The sequence below is a fragment of the Condylura cristata genome, unplaced genomic scaffold, assembly GCF_000260355.1.
Source record: "Condylura cristata isolate star-nosed mole 26May11 unplaced genomic scaffold, ConCri1.0 scaffold00008, whole genome shotgun sequence".
Taxonomy (NCBI): domain Eukaryota; kingdom Metazoa; phylum Chordata; class Mammalia; order Eulipotyphla; family Talpidae; genus Condylura; species Condylura cristata.
The window spans coordinates 17,990,118-18,009,758 of NW_004567109.1; the positions used below are offsets into that span (position 1 = coordinate 17,990,118).

General features: G+C 40.7%; 1 protein-coding gene across 4 annotated transcripts in view; it reads right to left on the bottom strand.

Moving 5' to 3' along the window:
- KIAA0319L (KIAA0319-like ortholog) overlaps positions 1-19,641 on the bottom strand; it is an 80,430-nt gene that overhangs the window by 16,911 nt on the left and 43,878 nt on the right. For all 4 annotated transcript variants that reach the window (XM_012722255.1, XM_012722253.1, XM_012722252.1 and 1 more), the window contains exons 5-14: positions 19,184-19,285; positions 15,450-15,547; positions 12,084-12,171; positions 10,856-10,948; positions 8,865-8,997; positions 5,168-5,396; positions 3,777-3,900; positions 3,091-3,223; positions 1,224-1,372; positions 33-184 (exon numbers count right to left, since the gene is read on the bottom strand). In XM_012722255.1, the coding sequence (XP_012577709.1) occupies positions 33-184; positions 1,224-1,372; positions 3,091-3,223; positions 3,777-3,900; positions 5,168-5,396; positions 8,865-8,997; positions 10,856-10,948; positions 12,084-12,171; positions 15,450-15,547; positions 19,184-19,285 (1,301 nt within the window). The remainder of the gene's footprint in view (positions 1-32; positions 185-1,223; positions 1,373-3,090; positions 3,224-3,776; positions 3,901-5,167; positions 5,397-8,864; positions 8,998-10,855; positions 10,949-12,083; positions 12,172-15,449; positions 15,548-19,183; positions 19,286-19,641) is intronic.

Genomic DNA, 19,641 nt, shown 5'->3' on the forward strand with positions numbered 1-19,641 from the left:
CCTGTTTCACCACCTTGACCTTATCCACTTACCCCTGCTGCTGGGCTCCCCTCATCTCGAGTCCATAGGTAACTGACTATGCCCTTGTCATCAGAAGACTTGGAGCCGTCCAGCTCTGCTGTGTCCGTGGGCAAGGTAATCACCACATTCCCAGTTATCTTGGCTATAGGTGGCTTGTTCATTTCTAGCCAAAGAGAAAGTATTGAAATATGTAACAGTCTGCCACAGTAAGAGTGAGTATTCATGGTGTGCACATGGATGGGGAAATCATCTTAAATGAAGAACTGTCTTAAGTGCCGACCCATGCCAGAGCTGACAAGACAAGCTGGAAGCCGCCAGCACGTGGGCCCTGAGGCTCCAGTCCTGTCCAGAGTCGTTCTTCAGACACAGCTTATGGCAGAAAAGACAAGTGCAGTTTCCCCCATATTCTCAAAGCAGCCTCCCTGAAAGAATCCACTGCTCTGCCTTGGAAGTAGATGCTGACCAGAAACAAAGGCCTAAAGCAGGTTAGAAAGTGTCAGAGTATAGGTTCATCCATCTGATATCACAAATGCTCTTTAAAACAAGGCTTTAAATGCTGTTCTCCAAGTATCTTTCTTGATTCCTTCCTTAGTACTTCAGTTGACTCTAAATAGGATTATTCTTCAGCTGCTTTTTATCTTGGGCCCCACTGGTAGCTGTTTACTATGTGTGTGTTCAGTGACTCCTGAGCTCAGCATACTGTCTGTGGAAGTCATCTCATAGCTGAGAGCTTTTTCCCTGCTACCAGCATGTAGCCCTCTCTCAAGTCTATCACTGATCACTGTGGCAAACCACAGCAAAGCCAAACAACTGCCTCCAGTTGGCCTCAGCTTGCAGGCTCATAGACCAAGCATAGGAAGCAGAGTGCAAGACAGTGATTCTAATGTCTGGCAGCAGGTGTCACTGTAGCCAGAGGGAGAGCCATGGAAACCCAGGACTTTGTAGCACAGAGACAAAATAAAACTGCAAAGAGAAAAACCTTTAATTTTTTTCCTTGGTAAACTGAGAAGGAAGGAAAGGAGGGTAGGGGGAGGGAAACAGTCACTCTCAATTAAAGGTTGTTTTAGAAAAGCAAGAAGCTGCCCTCACCCAACCTTCTCCCCCATCCCTTGTTTATAATCAATTTTTGTAGCCAAATAAGAGATGACTCCTCAGTTATCTGACCCAAGAAGATGATACACCAGTCCTAGGCAGGGAGGTACCTTCTTTGACAATGACATTCACAGAGCTCTGGCTTTGCAGGTTCCTCTCATCTCTGACAGTCAAGGTAAACACGTAGGTCCCCACTTGCAGCCCAGTCACAGTGGCGACACTGCTGTTAGCATTTTCGAGTTGCACCCCATCAGGTCCCCTGGACAAAGAGACAAACCAGAAGGCGGAGTTGTACCTGTCTGCTGAAATCCTGTCCCTGACTCAGCAGGAGAAGACAATTACTGCCTCAGCTAAGACATGAGCTATTGCTTTCCAGACCCTGAGAGGACTTGTTTAAAAATACTCCACTTGCAGAGTCAATAGGCCTCAAAATAAAGGCTACCTGCTGGTCAGGAAATTCCATTCACTAGCTTTCAAGCACATCTAGCTTTATCCTTTATATGAGTTTCTAGAACATTCAAACTTTTTACTGTTCTAGTGTATAAAAGAAAGTGCACTGAGCAGGTGTCTGATCAACTGAATAATTTTAAGAGTGATATTTCTGAAAGCATTTCTGGATCAGGAGTTGGTTCAGGTCTTGCCAGAAAAGAGGAAAAATTCATTTCCTAACCACATGCCAAAAGCCCTCTAGGTAAAAAGTCAAGGAGAGGAAATGGGCCAAGTCTGCAGAGGGCCCTTAGAGCACAACCACCTCCTCTTAGCAGCTCTGTAAGCAAAGCGCCCTCCAGCTCCTGAACAGGCCCCACAGAGGGCCCAGGACACCTCCTGGGCCCCTTACAGAGCAGCCTGCAGTAAGGCCGTGAGTTCTGTGATGACAGGCAGCCCAAGGAGCAAGAGGCAGAGAGCCCTTCTTACTCAGGGATCGAAATATCCCAGCGCTTTCCTGAAAACTACAGGGCAAGCAGAGAAATCTTCACACTCTCAGGTTTTGCTTTGTTTTTCTGTTTAAAGTAACTGCTGATCTTAGCAGCCCTTCTTGAAACACTTCTCTAAGAAGCCGCACTAAGCCTTATCTATGTTGGCAGCACTATGAGACTCAACTGAAAGGTTTAGCAGCTATATCTTCAACAATCAGTTATAATTAAAACTCACTGGACGAATTAGGATGCATTAGGTTCTCCAAAAGACAGAAAACCTGAGGGAAATAGTTTCTAGAATCTAAGTCACTAATTGTTATTAGTAAGTGGTTCCTGTACAAATTCTAGTCCTTTCTTACTAGTCTGTTAAGCCCTGATCAAAAAAACATAAACAGCCAAGTCTGTTCTATGCTTGCTATCTGTAGGAACCAGAATACCCTTAGCCCTTCTGGGGAATTCTTTGCTTTCTGTGAAGTCCTGCATATAATCTGAGTTCCATTTGTTATGATTTAAATTAGCAGAAAGGAAACTGTGAAAACCAGCAATAGTTCGACTAGGTAACTTACAGTGTAATTAGTCTACTTTGGTTACTGCCTTTGGCCTCTCACTAACATAAACAGTAAATGATATCTTCAAGGCAACAATAACAGAGTAATGCTTTCATTTTGTAGATGAATTTTCAATCTCCTTAATCGCTGCTCTGCCCCATCCCCCCTGCCAGCCTTAGCCAGTTAATTCTGAGCAAAAGTATTTTTCTGCTCCATTACCCCCTCTATCCTGCCTCTCAAGTGTAATTAAACTATGCATTTTAGCAGATGGATTGTACCTATAAAAGCACCAGGACCACAAAGCACTACCTGGGGACTGGCTGATGGTAAGCATTCTTTCTTACAAAAATTGTAACATTTTCTTAGAACTGAAGTTTGAAGGAAACATTTCTTTTGCAGGCACCCCCTTGGATAAGCCAATAAGAGTGAGTAGACTCTTAAAAGTAAGTAAAACCTTGTTCTTCAAAGGTTTAGAGCCTTTGTACAAATAAGGGTTTTAAGTCAATACTTACTGTGTTTTTTCCCAGAGATAAGAGATGATTTTCTGATCATCTGAGCTCTTGCTGCCATCTAGGGTGGTGCTATCCACGGGCAGGGTCAGCTCTTTATCTGGACCTGCATCGGCCTCAGGGGGCTTGTTGTTTTCTACAAGACAGAGACTTGGAAGTCAAAAGCAGTCTAGATGGAAAAGGAGAGGAACCAAATGGAATGTATGTTGTGGAAGCCATGAGAACTCTGTCTCTGCCCATAGAAATGTCAGATACTATGGGAGATGTGGGTACAGTCAGAAGGTCACAATCAAGAATATGACTGAAACATAAACCAATCATGAAAGGCAGAGAAGAATTGGTAGTATCATGCTAAGTTTAAAATACAATGCTCTCCAAGTGCAAATGACAGGGTTGAGTGATAAGGTGAGGTTTCCTGTGGAAGTAGGCTCTCAGCAGGCCCCTAGGGGACATAGGATTTGGCGTGGCAGACTGGCCAGTGGCAAGGACACAAGCTGAGGCTCTGCAGACTCTGTTTCTGCCAAAAAACACAAGGTGAGCTGACCACAGAAGTTGCCAGTACAACAGAAGTTGCTGCAGACTGGTGCTTCCTGCCTCCTCCCTTCCGTAGCTCAGAACTCAAGTCCTCTCCCCCACAAGGCCCAAAGGGTCAGCCAACACCAGATCCTGCGCCAGAGGATGGGGCTTACCAGGCTGCACAATTACAGTCACTTGAGCGGTGGCCTGCTGTCCTATTGTATCAGTCACTGTGAGCTGGTAGGTGTAGTCTCCTTCTTGCATGGCAGAGAGCTGCAGGGTTGGTGTCCTAACACCCTGAATATATGTAAACATAGACAAATGGAAAAGCAGACCCCCAGAATCACAACATCATACAAACAATCCTATTCTGGTTGAAAAGATTTACCCAGTTTTCTAAACCTAAAATGGTATTACTATTATTCCCAGTTCAACATAATTAGCAAAAGCTGAATTAGACTTGGAGGGACTTGTAACCCAGGGTATCTCCCTTCAAGAGAATGGCCCTCTTTGCATAACAACAGTTTCCAATAAGGTCAGGGCTCTCATAAGGGAGGGCTGTACAAGGAAATGTAGAGAAACAACCAAGATCAGCCTCCATGACCCACAGCAGAATGACAACCTTGAACATAAAATAATCCTTTTTTTTTTAAGTAAAGCAACTTTTAAAACAGCATTCTTCCTACTGAAGCCACATTGTAATCCCAACCAAGCTGCCTCAACACAACACAACAGCAACTTAAGATGCTATGCAAGGCCATGTAGCCCACTTACAGGTTTGTATGGATTCTGCAACAGCAGAGAAACTTAACAGAATATTAAACTAGAACCAGGTGAAAAGTGAGCGTTAAGTCAAGCTTCAAAACAGAAACAGAGACTTTTGAATGTCAGAAGGAACATTATAAATAATTTATAATGGGCAGGCTTCCAATGCAGGAACTTTCTCTGGAACAGTGGGCAAAAACTGGCAGCCTGTGGGCTCAATCCAGCTCACAGATATTCTTTTTGGACTGTAGAGTCTTGAAAAATTATAAAATTTCACATACAGGTCTAGGTTTTTATCTTATCTTGAAAAGCTGAATGATTTTTGCATTGTCAGGGTAATACTTCCATGAAGTAATAAGCAGCTAGATCTTGGAACTGCTGACTAAAAGCCACAGTTCTCCAAATTTCTGTGAGATGCCTGAAGACCCATCTAATCATCTCCAAAGAGAAGATGCTCAAGATCTAGTCAAGTACTTAGTACAACTGTATAGAAAACACTGAGATTTGCACCCTTGCAGGTGTAAAACTACAGATGTAGTTTTTGAAGAGTTTGTCTCTGGAATCATCTGGAACAGCTACACTTTATCATCAAGCCTTCTATAATTCCAAACACTTAAAGACTTTTGCTAGTATTTTAATTAAAGATCCCTTAAAGTTTGTTTGTGTGTATGTGTTAGCTCAAATGTTCTATACACAAATCTGACTTTGATTTGGAGAAACAATGAGCCTGGGATGATTGATCTGATCCAGCTGCTCTGATGCCTCTTGGCAAGAAAAGACAGACACTGTTCCCTCCTACCTGCATCTCCACAACTTTCCCTTTGCTGCTCGGGCTCAGTGACCACTCATAGCTGTAGATGCCATGATCATCAGTGCTCTGGTTCCCAAAGAGGGTGATGGAGTTTTGGGGCAGGGTGATCACTTGGTTGGGGCCTGCATTGGCCACAGGGGGATAATCCACAGCTTTGTTCACTGTCAGGTTCGCAGTGGTAGAGTTGGTAGCTCCATCAGAGTCTACTACAGTCAGGCTGTCAGGGCAGAGGAAGGAGTGCCATCAGGAAGAGGCTTAAGAAAAGAGGAATAAACACAAGAGTACTGAAGATCTTACCCATTCCCTTTGTAAAGGCAGAGGAATACGGCAAGTTAATATGGACTGAGGGTTTGTTGAGTGTCAGGCACTGTCTCAAGTGCTTTATATCTCCCTAGCTCTCACAACAGCACTATAAAGTGCTATCTTCATTTTATCCCTTACATACATGAGACTGAGGTAGACAACATGCCTGAGGGTAGAGCTTGAACACAGTGTGATCAGGATCTGAATTCAGGTACTCTGTCCCCAGTGCCTATCTGCTCTCCTGCCTGCACACTGTATGCTGAAAACTTAACAAGCGCTGTTTGACGTGGCTCTCAACAGCAGTCACACAGAGTAGGTAGGGATCACTGTCTCACAGGAGGCTTAGAGAAGCTAAGTAACCTGTTCAGGGCTACATAGTGATATAAGCCCAGATCTCTGACTCCAAAACTGAGAAACCAACTCTCAGGTAGAAACAGTCCCTGACCCTGTTCCTGGTGAGGTTCACAGGCACAGTAGCAAGTAGAGCAACGTCTGGCCACAAAAGGATCTCCGTGATCCTGTTTCAACTGTGTATATATGGGTATCAAAGAAGGCTATTCTGAGCAGACAGCTCTAGGATGGACAAGGGGGGCTGGCTCTGGTTAGACAAGAGCCTGAGATGGAAATGAATTCTCCTACGCAACAGCTCCACAGTTTGTGTCAGTGTGAAATAGGATTTGCAAGAGTAAAAAAAATGTTCATTTATAAAAGCAGGCTTTTACCTAAATGATGCCTTCCAGCTGAACAGCCCAAAGCTTCTCTTGCCACCTCAAAATGTGAGCATAAGCAAACAAGAAGGTTTGGGCTCCTTCCATTTGCTGACAAAAAGAGGAAAAGCATAGAAAAGACAGTTTGTTTAAGTCTCACTACCAGCCCCAGACAGAGCCAAACATCTGTGGTCTTATTCAGCAATCTCACCTTCCATCTATGGGGGACTTGGGGGGTCATCATCTTTAGAAAAAGGCACAAAAACATCAGACACACAGACATGTGTAAATCATTTGAAAGAGAAACATCCACAGAAGTTATATTCTTTTTCCAGCTTACCTGTGGTTTTCACAGGTTTCTATTGTTGTTGCTATTTTTTTTTTTTAAAGATTTATTTATTCATACAGAACTGGGGTATAGGCCAGAGATGCGGAGGGTGAGAGGCTTCACCAGAGACAGAGTGGGGAGCAGAACAGGCAGATCAACGAAGTACACTGCTGAGGGGAGCAGCGGGAGGACCAGGAGAGGTCTGCCGCGCCATGTGGTCACCTCCGGGGCAGGCGGGAATCGAACTCATGCAGCAGTGGTTTTAGCTTCTTAGTGCTGTGCTTTAACCCGCTGCGCCACCAGGGAGGGCCTGTTGTTGCTATTTTTTTAACTATTTGTTTAAGCTATCTGTTTCCTATTTCAGAACAAAACCAAGTTCTAGAGAGATGGTAAAAAAGCAACTTCCCATTACTCTTTCACCTCAAACAGTTCCTGGTTTGCATACAAAGACCATAGAGCCAAACAGCACGTGGCGCACAGGCTGGAGAGAGAAGCTATTGCCATGGAAAAACAGGAGAGGAAAGGTCAATGTCGGCACACCAGACTGGACCTTAATAAAACACCAGCCTACATTTTTGATTGGGGCTTCAAAAAGAAGAACTGTTCCAATTACCCCATCCACCCAATTGTGATTAGAATTTCAGACTCTGGAGTCAAGCCTGTGTAACTTTAAGCAAATTACTTAGCCTTTCCATGCCTGAATTTTCTAGTGTATAAAATAAAGGTAATTATAATATTTGTTGTAAGGATTAAAAGAGATATTGCAAAGAGTTCAAAATAGTACTAAACACATAATGTTTAAAAAACATTAGCTATCATTTTTTTTTTAAGGCTCACCTCGCTCAGCTAAATCCTAATGCTGAAATTCCTATGCTAGAAATCTAAAACCAACTCACATTTCCATTTTGAACTGATGAGAAGTCTAACTAATCTTGTGCTGGCAGATGGCGTTCATTTGCCTGAAGTTTTGAATCAATGGGGAGAACAGCTAAGTAAGATCTTGTACATGTATTTATATGTTAGAAGTTGTACTCAGACCCCAATTTTTGTCTCAGAAAGTATCTAAAACTTGATTAACCTGAGATCCAGTGGAAGACAAATATCATGAAGAGGCTGTGTACCACGGCAGGGTCCACAGAGACACTGAGCACGAAACAGAACCAGGAGAGGCATACTCCCTTCTTCTGAGAGTGACCTCAGAGAGCCTCGTAGAAAACTGAAAAGATCCTTAAGAATGGGCAGAAGTCTAACAGCTTGAGAATTGAGTTCAAGGAAGAAGAAACAAAATACTTAAGCATTAAGTCAAGGAGTGGAGCACAGTAAGCCCTGATTTGGGAGTTAGAGAGTCTGTGCTTGAGTTCTAGCTGTGTGACTGCAGAGAAGGTAGTAAATAAACTGAGTCTTATTTTTTTTCTCAGATATAATGAGGATACTACTATATATATATATATGGTGCTCTGCAATATACAGGAATTATGCAAATAGAAAGAGGATTATTCTAGAGAAATCGTCACTTTCTTATTAATCTCATTCTAGAATGTGGGCTAGTTGACAAAAGGAGAATCAAATTTTCCACAAAGCCCTAATAGAGAAAGAGCCTATAAATCATATTCAAATAAATTACTACTCAAATTTAATATTTTGAGGCATCATAAATTAAAGAATCATTTCTCAAAGGGAAAAGACAAGAGGGTACAAGTTCCTTCTAGATTTTGCTTGCAGAAAGGTGAAGAGAGATAGGACCTTTCAATTGTGAAAGGATCTGCTAAGTAAGACTTTCTGTTTTTTTTAAGATTTGTTTATTTATGCATACAAGAACTGGGGTACAGCCCAGAGGTTCAGGGGGTGAGAGGATTCACCAGACAGAGTGGGAAACAGAACAGGCAGACTGACTGAAATACACTGCTGAGGGGAGCAGCCATTGGGTCAGGAGAGGTCTGCCGCGCCATGTGGTCACCTCCCTGGCTGGGATCAAACTCTTGCTGGAATGGCTGCAGACAGCTTCAGAGTGCTGCGCCCCAACCCGGTGCGCCACCAGGGAGGGCCCCTACGTAAGACTTTGAAGAAATGGATCAACTAAGGAGAATCTTGATCTGCTATGCAAGGACCTCTGCCCTAAAAGATATTACTGTTGTGACCACAATCACCCCAGGGCTCAGAGAACCAAATGAAGCAAATATGATTTCTAGTATTGAAATTCTATACTTTATAAAATTTAGCCTGGGCTACATTATCAATCAACTCCACAGTGAACATGGTATCTGTCAGAGTTACTCTTATAAGTATATAAAACCCACAAGGGAGAAAAAATGGCCCATGGTAAAGATGAAACTGGATCCTAATTTACCTGAAAGTGTAGTTCCCAGGAACGAGCTTACTTAGTTTTAATATGGCTGTATCTCCAGAAATCTTCTCTTCTCTCAGAGGCCCCTTAAGTTCTTCCCAATGGTACTGGACAATTTTATCATCATCAGTGCTTTCTTGACCAGAAAGAAACATCAGTTACAACATGAGAGCGCTGGGTCTCAGCACTTATCCAGTTTTACACAAACCAGGGCAGCTACCCAGAGAGTTGAGGCCAGGAAAACTTCATGAAACTACAGACTATTACAGAGTAACACCCTTGAGAGTTTCTTCCCTAGGAATATTGGGTCATTCTGCCTCTCTATGAATATTTCACTGTGTAGTTTTCCAAGGACCCCAACACAGCCAACTTCTTGTTAAAATGCTACTATATAAAAAAACTAAAAATTCTTAGAACATAAAAAGAATCTACCTCATTTAACAGAAATACAAATTATACACCATTAAAAAAAAAACCAAAACCTATCAGATTGGTAAAACCTATCAGAGTGGTGAAGTTCCACAATACATTCTAGGGGTAAAGGTATGGAAGAAGAGTCCCCTCAAAGCGTAACTTTGGTACAACCTCTATAAAGAACAATTTGGCAAGATTTATCTTTGCCTAGCAATTCCTCTTCTAGAAATATATTCTATAGAAATACTTGCACATGTGTTTAATGTTATGCTTACAAGATATGGTAATACTGTTTTTAGTAACCAAAGACTAAAAATAATCTAAATGGTCAGCTATTCACTGACTGAAAACATCTATATATGCATACAGTGAAACTCTATCTCAAGTTAATGGACAGATATGTAATCATCAGAAGAAAAAATAATGAAGTTATTTCATGTACTGATTCACAAACATGTTATATATTTAAAGACAAGCATTATACATAAATGGAATATGTGTTATCATTTATGTAAACAAGAGGGAAACTATATCTGTATTTTCCTATCTACACACAGACACACAAAGTACCTCTGGAAGGCAATGTAAAATAAAACCATTGGTTGTCTGCAGGAAAACTGGGTAGTAGGGAGACAGGGACGGTAGGGTTGTTATAGTTGTATATCTTTATATATTATTTAAGTTTAACCTATTCAAAATGCAAAATAAAATGGTAGCATGTGAAACCTTTTTACCATTCTCACAAGTGCTTCTTCTGTTCTGTCTTTTCCCTCTCAGTATGCTATTGTTCTAGTCTCCTTTTTTTGTTAGAACCATCTACATGAAATTCTTGCTAGAGAGTCCTCTGCTAAAGCAGTAACTGCCTCTGCCAAAAAGATGCTACTGATGCCAAGACAGTCAGGGTAACAAAGCCTTTATGGTGAGAGGATAGGCCTGAAACAAGCTGCACACACACTTTTAATTTCATAACTCTAAAAACAGTATTACCATATCTTGGCCCTAAATAATCTTCTGGGTAAAAAAAAAATAGGGGGTGTGGGGGAAAAAAGAATAGCAAAGACCCAAAATCCTCTCATATCACCCATTAGGTAACAAAAACTACTCTGAAGGTTGTTATGTTAATGTGCCAGGCAGCGGTAAGGAGCACATTCTCTGAGTCTCTCCAGGAAGACAACAAGATTCTTGCTAGGTTTTGATGGCTGGGACAGAGTGCCACAATCAAGCCTCTCAGTTGCCTGTCTTGCCACGATAAGAAGGAGCTCTGTTTTCATAGCTGAGAATGGCAGCTCCATCTAAGCAAATTTGAAAACCACTAACTTTCAGCTAAATATGTACACCTTAACATCTCAGAAAAGCAATATTACTTTAAGCAAGCTACATAGGGTATTGTAAATAAGGCCTGCCAGTTTTTTATTTCTATTCAGCTGCTTTAGGAGGCTGGTCTCCCCATTACATAGTCAAAACTGATCTAAACAGAATGCGAACATAGCTGCCCTAAATCATACACCGGAGTTTTCTATTTTCTAGCAGAGCACATAGTAAATGTTCTTCTAAAGCAGCTTGCCTAGACAAGTACTCACGGCTGCCATCAATGACTGTTGAAGTGGTTGGCAGAGAAATTTCCTGGAATTGTGGTGACACAATAGCAACAGGAGGCCGATTCTTGCGGGGCTCTACAAGAAAATGAACCAGAAGAGTCTTTATAAAATATAGGAGAAACAGGACATATCTGTGTATATTATGTCAGTTTCCATTACATAATTTGTGGCTGAAGCATTACCATATGGGAAAGTCACAAGACTAGTTTGCCATTCTAACATAAGATACCTGGAAATAGAAGAGCTTTCGCATACCTAACTAGTCCTAAGACTAGGCCGTATGCATTCTTTCAACACCCACAATGAAAAGTACTGTAGCAGCAAGCTGACTAAAGCTAGATAACAAGCAAGATTTCCCTAATAAAGGCACTGGCAAGTACTGTCCCTTGTACTGAAAAGGTAATGGTGATTTCTCAAGCATCCCAAGCTGAGTGTACGTGATGTGACTGGGACTGAGTAATGAGAAGGTCACAAGCCACTCAGGTCCTCCCGAACAACTATCAGCTACCAACCCAGAAGCCATTCCTTTCAGAAATGATCAAATAGCCTCTGTGCTGATCACATTTTAAAGAAGGCAGAAGAATTACCTTGGCTACAAAGTTAAAGAAATGAAAAGAAAATCTATTACCAGCAAAGATTAAAAACAGTATTACAAATTGTGCCAATGTATATGCTACTGTCAACTTTCCCAAATTTCAGATAAAATGCAAATCAAGATACCTTACTATTATACTTCAATCTACCAATTGTGGATAAAAAGAATGACAGGCTTTGGTTTCCAAGATGAAAGAGGACTGGCAAGGTCTAAATGAGGAATTTTGTGGACAAAAGCCTACATTTCTTATCAGTCACTGGGCTGGTTCTTCTCAATACTTCTGGCTCCTGGCTTTCTTGCACCCCTTAATTACGATACATGGTCCTTTTTCCACATGACCCACCTGGAGAAAGTTCTCAGGTAGACAGGCTACTGTTCAGGCCGTAGTACACAGAGGGCAGTGAGACTAAAGTTTCCTTGCACAGCCAAGAGTTTCAACTAGAACCAAAGCGTATATACTTCATTACCCTAAAGAGTCCACCATACTGAGTAAATCCAAAGTAAATACATTAACAAAGAAAACAGGAATTTAAACACCTAATATCAAGCACCTATCTCTGTGGGAATCCTGCAGAAAGAACAATGAAGTCACCACCAGAGCTGGAAAATACATACCTGGTTTTACTGTCACATTCACATAACCTTCTCCGTGGCTATTCTGACCATCTACAATCACTTTGAATTCATACAGGCCTGGAGTGAGCTGAAGAAGTGAGAAAAGATTTTTTTTTTGACAACCACAAAAAGTAACAATTTAACAATTACATTTTAAATACACATATATGGGCCTCCCTGGTGGCACAAGGGGTTAAGTCCCAGCACTATGAAGCTCTCCACAGCTACTACAGCACCAGCTTGATCTCTGGCCAGGGAGCTACCCAACATGGCGCAGCAGACCTCCCCTGCCTCGCCTGCTGCTCCCCTCAGCAGTGTATTTCAGTACATCCACCAGCTCTGTTCCCCATTCTGTCTCTGGTGAATCCTCTCATCCCAGCCCCCAAACTCTGGCCTATACCCCCAGCTCTTGTATACATAAATAAATATACATTTTTTTAAATAATGCATATGTGAACTTTCCACTGATGATTCTTGCACTCTCTTCTTGCACTTTTTCCAAAATGGAGAAAGTATACTAGCTGAAAAGATGAAACAATGAATTTATAAACTAAAAAAACAAAAGCATAGCTTTTAATGTGAATCTTATTACTAGCTGATTCTAGAACAACAGAAGGGATTTTAATATCTCTGTACTCCCATTTTCTTTTCAGAAGAACATTAAGGGCCCAACCATCCTACTTCACAGAGTTATGAAATTAAAACAATCATCACTGCAAAGAAAAACATTTTTGTAAAGATACCAAATTGCTCCCAAATACCTGAATATTTTTCCCTTAGGATTTCTACTAACTGTATGAACATAATATAAAGAGAGAAAAAAAAAAATCACCCACAATCCCACTTTCCTAATACTTCATTAGACATACTTTCTGATTTCCTTCCAATCCTTGACAATAACAAAAAAATTCATTTAAACAGTTCTTTATGTGCCAGTCATGATCTTTGGGATTTGAAGATGAGAAAGATGAGATACCTACCTATGTGTTCATATTTCAGTGATATTCAAGGTCTGGCTAAAAACAAGCTGTACTCCTTTCATTCTTAGCATGAACACTTAAACCATTATACTTTTTAATAGTCCTTATAATGGCTGTAAAATAGCAGAGCACATATGTCCTAATTCATATAAGCATATTCCATATTGCTGGCTATTTGGGCTGTTTCCAAATTTCAACTATTACAACTCCTGCCATGTTTCAGGCAAATGGGATTTTTTTCCTTCTTTTGAATTCTCTTTTGGGTAATGCTAATCGACCACCTGTAGCATTTTCTTGTAATGCTCTCCCTTCTTTGGCTTTCACCTCTCTCTCTGCCCGCTTCTCATTCTCTTCAGTTTCCTCTTCTTTCCACCCCACAACCCTGCTCGTGGTGCGTGGTGCGTGGTGCGTGGTGCGTGGTGCGCAGCCTGCCAGTCAGAGGACCCATACCTTTAATGGTGGAGTTGCTAGTATTCCAATTACAACCTATATTTCTTTGCACATTCTCCCTGGATGATATCTATTATGATGGGGTCATCTGTAGCCCAGACTTGTATCCTGGCTCTAGCCCTCCACCCAGTAGTTACTTATTAGATACCTCCACTCCAATGTTTCACAGTACCTCAACTTTTCTCTGTCCAAAAATGAATTACTAAATCTGCAAATCTCCCCCAAACTGGCTGCTTTTTCTGTGCTCATTTCAGTGAATATAACCACACCTGGACCAACATCTACCCACCTGCCACAGCCAAAAGACTAGAATTAGCCTAGATTTTTCTTCCTCAACACCACCAGTTAATTGAATACCAGGTCTTATCAAGTTGACCTCTATATTTTTCACATCCACTCACTCCTCTCCATTTATACTGCCACCATCTTAGCTTTTAACCATTCATTACAGAACAGATGTTACAATGCATGGGCTTTAAAGATGGAGAGCCTCACCATCAAATCTACAATAAAGCAGTCATGTGAACTTTGGTCAAACCACTTTATTAATAGTTCAGTATGTGCTTTTATCATTTGTAGAACTGATATTAACATCTATATCTTGTGGTTGTTATGAAGATTAAATTAAATAAGTGCATAAATCAATTAGCATTATCTGCTACATGGTATAAGCTCAATAGATTTTTTTGTCTTATTTATTTAATCTTTTACTCAGGTAATTATCATCTAATATCTATATTTTTTAGCAAATTACTTATCAATATCCTGAATTTGAGCCTCAGCTTCTCCAATCTACAGTGAGGGTGATTTTGGCAAACGGAAAGTCTGAGTTACTTCTTTCTACTGCTTAAAACCTTTGAAAGGCTCCCTGTTCACTCTGGATAAGATGCAGAGTCCTGCATCTGCCATCAAGGGTCTGTGCCAGCTAGCCTCCATATCTCCCCAACTGACTTGTGCCACTGCTCTTTTTACACTATAGATTGTACTAGGCAAAGCTACAAACCATTCCTTCCTCTGCTTGGGGTATTACCCCTCTATGCGTATAGTGTACCAGGCTCCTTTCCAGTTAGACAAGAGCAGGACAGCAGGACAGCAGGACACTTGATGGCCCTGGGGCAATACTTGATGTGCTTTGCGCCCAGCAGCTGATCAGTGCAGCACCTTGTTAATAAGATTAGAGCCACGGGTGGGTGTTGGGAGCATACTCACTCTCTCTAAAGCCCAAAATCCAGTGTTCATTTTGATCCACCCTTCTCTCTCAACAATAAGGCAAGGATCTTGCCCTTGAGCAGCAGCATCCTATAGCTACAGCCTGCTCCATGATGCCTGTTTGTTTTTGTCACTGTGGTGATCAGTAACATCCCTCCACCCTCTACCCAGTGAGTTTGTCACTTTTCAGGGCCCAACAACATAAACTTTAACTCCAGGCCTCTTATAGTGTATCTCCCTGTTTAAAACATCTGCTTCCTGCCAGCATCACCTACAAGACTGTTGTAGTTCACTGGTCACTAATCTTACTAAAGGTATGAATGAATGAGTGAAAAGAGACTTCTTGGTTAAATGACATGAACTTTTTTATGTCTCTTAATAGTAACTACACTGAATTCCCTCCTCCTCCCCCCCCCCCAAAAAAAGCTGAGCCAATTTATAGTCAAGTGTCCATGAATATCCTAGCTTATCTCCCAACTTCTAAAATGCTTATATTATCTGTAAGCTGTTTGATTTATATTATCAACTATCCCTGCCATGCTGGAACAATCTTCTTTTTGACTTGAGAACCATCTACTAACAAATACTGGATGTTAGCCAGTCAGACCTTTGGAGGATTCTCTTCCAAATGATTGTTAGTGACTTTCGTGTGGACAGAAAATTCTGTACTATACCTTTGAGAAAACAGTCAACCCCAAACCCTGAAAATGAAGGGAAGCAAGTTCACCTTGGACAGTTTGAGGGTTTGAGAATATTTTCCTTCCATTTCTCCACTGTAGTCTTTAGGATGAGTAATCAGCTGCCAGTTGTAGGTGTAGATTTCTCCTGTAGAAGGGCAATGACAAAAATCATGAAAACACACACCTACACACAAGGAGGGTAGCTACACTATTTGCCGATAACAAGTCTCTTCTAAATCTTGATAAGGACTTGGTTTTGGTTTTTAAGATTTCACCTCAAAACCTATAGGGAAAAAAACATTCCACTGAAAGAAAGGGTGGAGTCTGTTGACATGGCTATGTCAGAGTTTCTCCCTCTCTCTCGCAGCAATGCCCATTCCTGCTCCATATCCCACAAAAAAACAGGTCGTGAAAAAAACAAAACAAAACAAAACAGGTTGTGTAGCATCCCAGCAAAAGTAGACCCTACCAACCACTACAGATGAACTCACTGGGAACAAAGGCCATTTTTTTTTTTTTTTTGCAAAACTTCTTTTGCAACAAAGAACAGCAAAGACTTCTAAATAACAGGGTTCAAAAATAGCTTTTTACAGAGTGCTAACAATGTTCGTCTCACTGAGGTCATCACACCCTGGTGAGTTAAAAGAGCTACTTCATTCCTGCTGAGCTAAATAACACACTGCAGATGATGGCAGGGGATGGCCCATTTAAAACAGGCCCCACTGAAATTAATTAAGATCAAACAAAGTATTTAATGGTCCTCATTTGCAGCTTAAACTGTATGACTGGGTATGACAAGGATATAATCTCTCCCCAGTAAAAATGGTCTTAAATTTAGGGGGGATAAAATGCATTTATAGCTATGGAAGGGGGTAGGGTTTGGTAGGGCAGCCAAAGTGAAAATAAAAGGGGGAAAAATGGAACCTGAAACATACAACAGAGAATGGTCATTTTTTCTTATTCCATGAATTCAAAAGTTAAAGTTAACAGGTACAGCTTGATTTCAAAATAACCTACATTTATGACCAGATTTTATTTTACGAGCCTCAGCTACAAGGTCAACCACTCTTCCTTCTTCCCAGTTATGTCCAGTTGTCAGTTCCAGATAGCCTCTGATATGCAGAAGTTCTGATAGGCAAGGAGAAGAAAAGACGCAGATGCTGGAGAGTAACTAAAAGATGAAATTTCTTCCCACTATAGTTGGAAATTTTGCCCATACAGAAAACAGATATATACTAGTTTGGGAACTGACAATTGTATATCTAAAGCTAGCAGCAAAAATTTAAAAAGGGGGCATTTCTCTCATAGGAAAGAAAAACTCAGGATATAAATTATGCCTTACAGTCAGAAGTTTGACCAAGGGTAGGAACAGATGAGTATAGATCTATTAGAATGCTGGTTTTAATGATTTATGGAAGTAGTTTCAGACTGTCTCTCTGAATCCTGGAGGGGTCCTGAGAGATGCCCCAAAAGATGGAGGAATGAAGAACAAGCAGAGCTAGCCCTGCCTCTCTGTCCCTAACCTCTGAAAGTGTGAAGCCATCATCACATGTATCTGATAAAGGCTGAAGACCCTGGGGAAAGGAGAGTTGAAAAGAATCTGTTTCTGAACTGATGTGTTTTAGAATTCTGATCTACAAGATGGTATTAATGCACAGAAATGTAAATGCATTTAAGAGTTAAAAGGAAAAATACATTAGAGCCCAAAAAATCTTTCATAGTTCAAAGCTGTTTTTTTCCTTAACTTCATCTTCAAATGCCACTAAATCCATTCACCTTAGCTTAATCACAGAGGGGGAAAGGGAAAAGCATCTTCAGAGAAAGATGGAATGAACTGATAAAATCTCAATTTCAGGACAGAAATATTTAGCAGAGAGGGCAATTTAGATTCTGGAAAAACACTTTTTTAAAAAAGATTATTTTTTATTTATGCATAGAAGAACTGGAATATAGGCCAAAGGTGCAGGGGGTGAGAGGATTAACCAGAGACAGAGTGGGGAGCACAACAGGCAGGTCTACTAAATATGCTGCTGAGGAAAGCAGTAGGCGAGACAGGAGAGGTCTGCTGCACCATGTGGGTAAGCTCCCTGGCAGGGAACTGAACTCATGTCACAATGGCTGGTGATACCCTGATAGCTGTGAAACTTTAACCCCTGTACCACCAGGGAGGCCCATACTTTTGTATAAATATATTATTTGGTATTAGGTCCAGAAATTAGGAACACAGCAATGAAAACATGTTCCTAAAATGGAAGGACCCCCAAGAGCATGGGATCCTACTTTATTAACTTCATAATGGGAGTAACATAAACCCACTACAAAAATCTGCCATCAAAGCAAGTTTCACTTCATGAGATAGTCTTAAGAGAATATGTATGTGTCTGTAAGTCAAACTTCAGTATATTCACAGATACTTCAAAGGTGAAAGGGGTCCTTACATTACAGAAGTGTTCTTAAATAAGCATTCATCCTAAGGGCCCTCCCTGGTGGAACAACTGGTTAAAGCACAGCAGCACTGTGAGACTGTCCACAGCCACAGCCATTGCAACATGAATTCTATCCCCGGGCAGGGAAGTGACCCACATAGTACAGCAGACCTCTCCTGTCTCACCCGCTGCTCCCCTCAGCAGTCAGTCTGCCTGTTCTGGCCCCCTGTCTCTGGTGAATCCTCTCACCGCCCCCGCCCCCACATCTCTGGTCTGTACCCCCATTCTTGTGTGCAAAAATAAATAAATCTTTTTTAAAAAAAAATCCCATAATTTATAGATTTCATAAATTTGAATTTGGAATGATAAATGAGCTTTTTTTAAAAAAGTGACAACTATCTATTTGCAGTAGTCTTGAAAAACTTCTTTCCAGTTCTATACCTACTATTTACTAGTTGTTAGCCAAAATAAACATGTTAACCAGAGTCTTAGTTTCTTCCTCTTTTAAGGAAATATAATATAACCTACAATTTATTTTTTTAAGATTTTACTTATTCTTGCATAGGAGGTCTGGAATGCAGGCCAGAGGTAAGGATGAGGGGACTCATCAGAGACAGATTGGGAGCAGAACAGGTGGACCTGCTAAAATACACTGATAAAGGGAGCTGTGGGGAAGAGAGAGGAGGTCTGCTGTGTCATGTGTGGACTGGCTCTCTGACTGGGGCTAGCAGCAAGAATGCTAAAACTTGACCCTTAGGCCACCAAGGAGGCCCAACACAACCTAGATTTAATGTGCATCTGCTACATGCTAGAAAATGAATAGGTGCCTTATAAAACATTTCATTTTGTCCTGAAAGTAACTTTTAAGATATAGGAATTTTTTGACTGTTTATAGTATATTTATTTATGTATAACATTTATATGTATGTATATATATAAATATATACACACATATATTACATCATTGTTTGTTTTTGTACAATGTAAGCTTATATACTTTCTCCTCTCAAGTGCATTCACAGTAACATGGATGGAGCTGGAAGGGATTATGTTCAGTGAAATAAGCCAGAAGGAAAAAGAAAAGACAGAGGAATTTTTATCCTCATTTTACTGAGATAGAAATTCAGAAAAGTTAAATAATTTGCTTGAAATCATTCAATGATTACAAATTATGCTGGAATTTGAACCCAGCATAATCATTGTAGGTCATGATCTCAAACATGTATAATACTTTCCACATAGCAAATGCTGTATCATAGTCTCCCAGGAATGTGACACGTGAATAAGTTAAGGTATATAGAAATCATTCTAAATTAAACATTATCTAACCAAAAGTAGACTTTTTTTTTTTTTACCTTCAAGTGGTTCTTGGAGAACATATGCATTCAACTTTACTTCATTCTGAGGCAGGGTGATCTGAACACTCTCTCCAGCAGATACCACTAGTTTCTTGATAACTGGAAATAAGATACATAGGAGATAAGAAATCAGACACAGACTAACTCATTTCTTCCTTTCTTTTATGGCCAAATTTCTTTTATAAACAATAGTCAGGTACTGCCTTCATTTCCTCATTAGCTATCGACTGAAATTTGATTCTACTCCCACTGCTTCACTAACAAGGATCTTTTGAGGTCATCAATAACCTGGTTCTAATTAAACCTTGTAGCTGTTTCTCAATTCTCACTCCTCATCTCTGTAGCATGTAAACTGCTGACTGCAGTCATCTTTAACAACTCTTGATTACGACACCATATTTTTCTACTTTTCTTCCTTTCTGAGTTTTCTCCATTGTATTTAACTACAGTCTGCC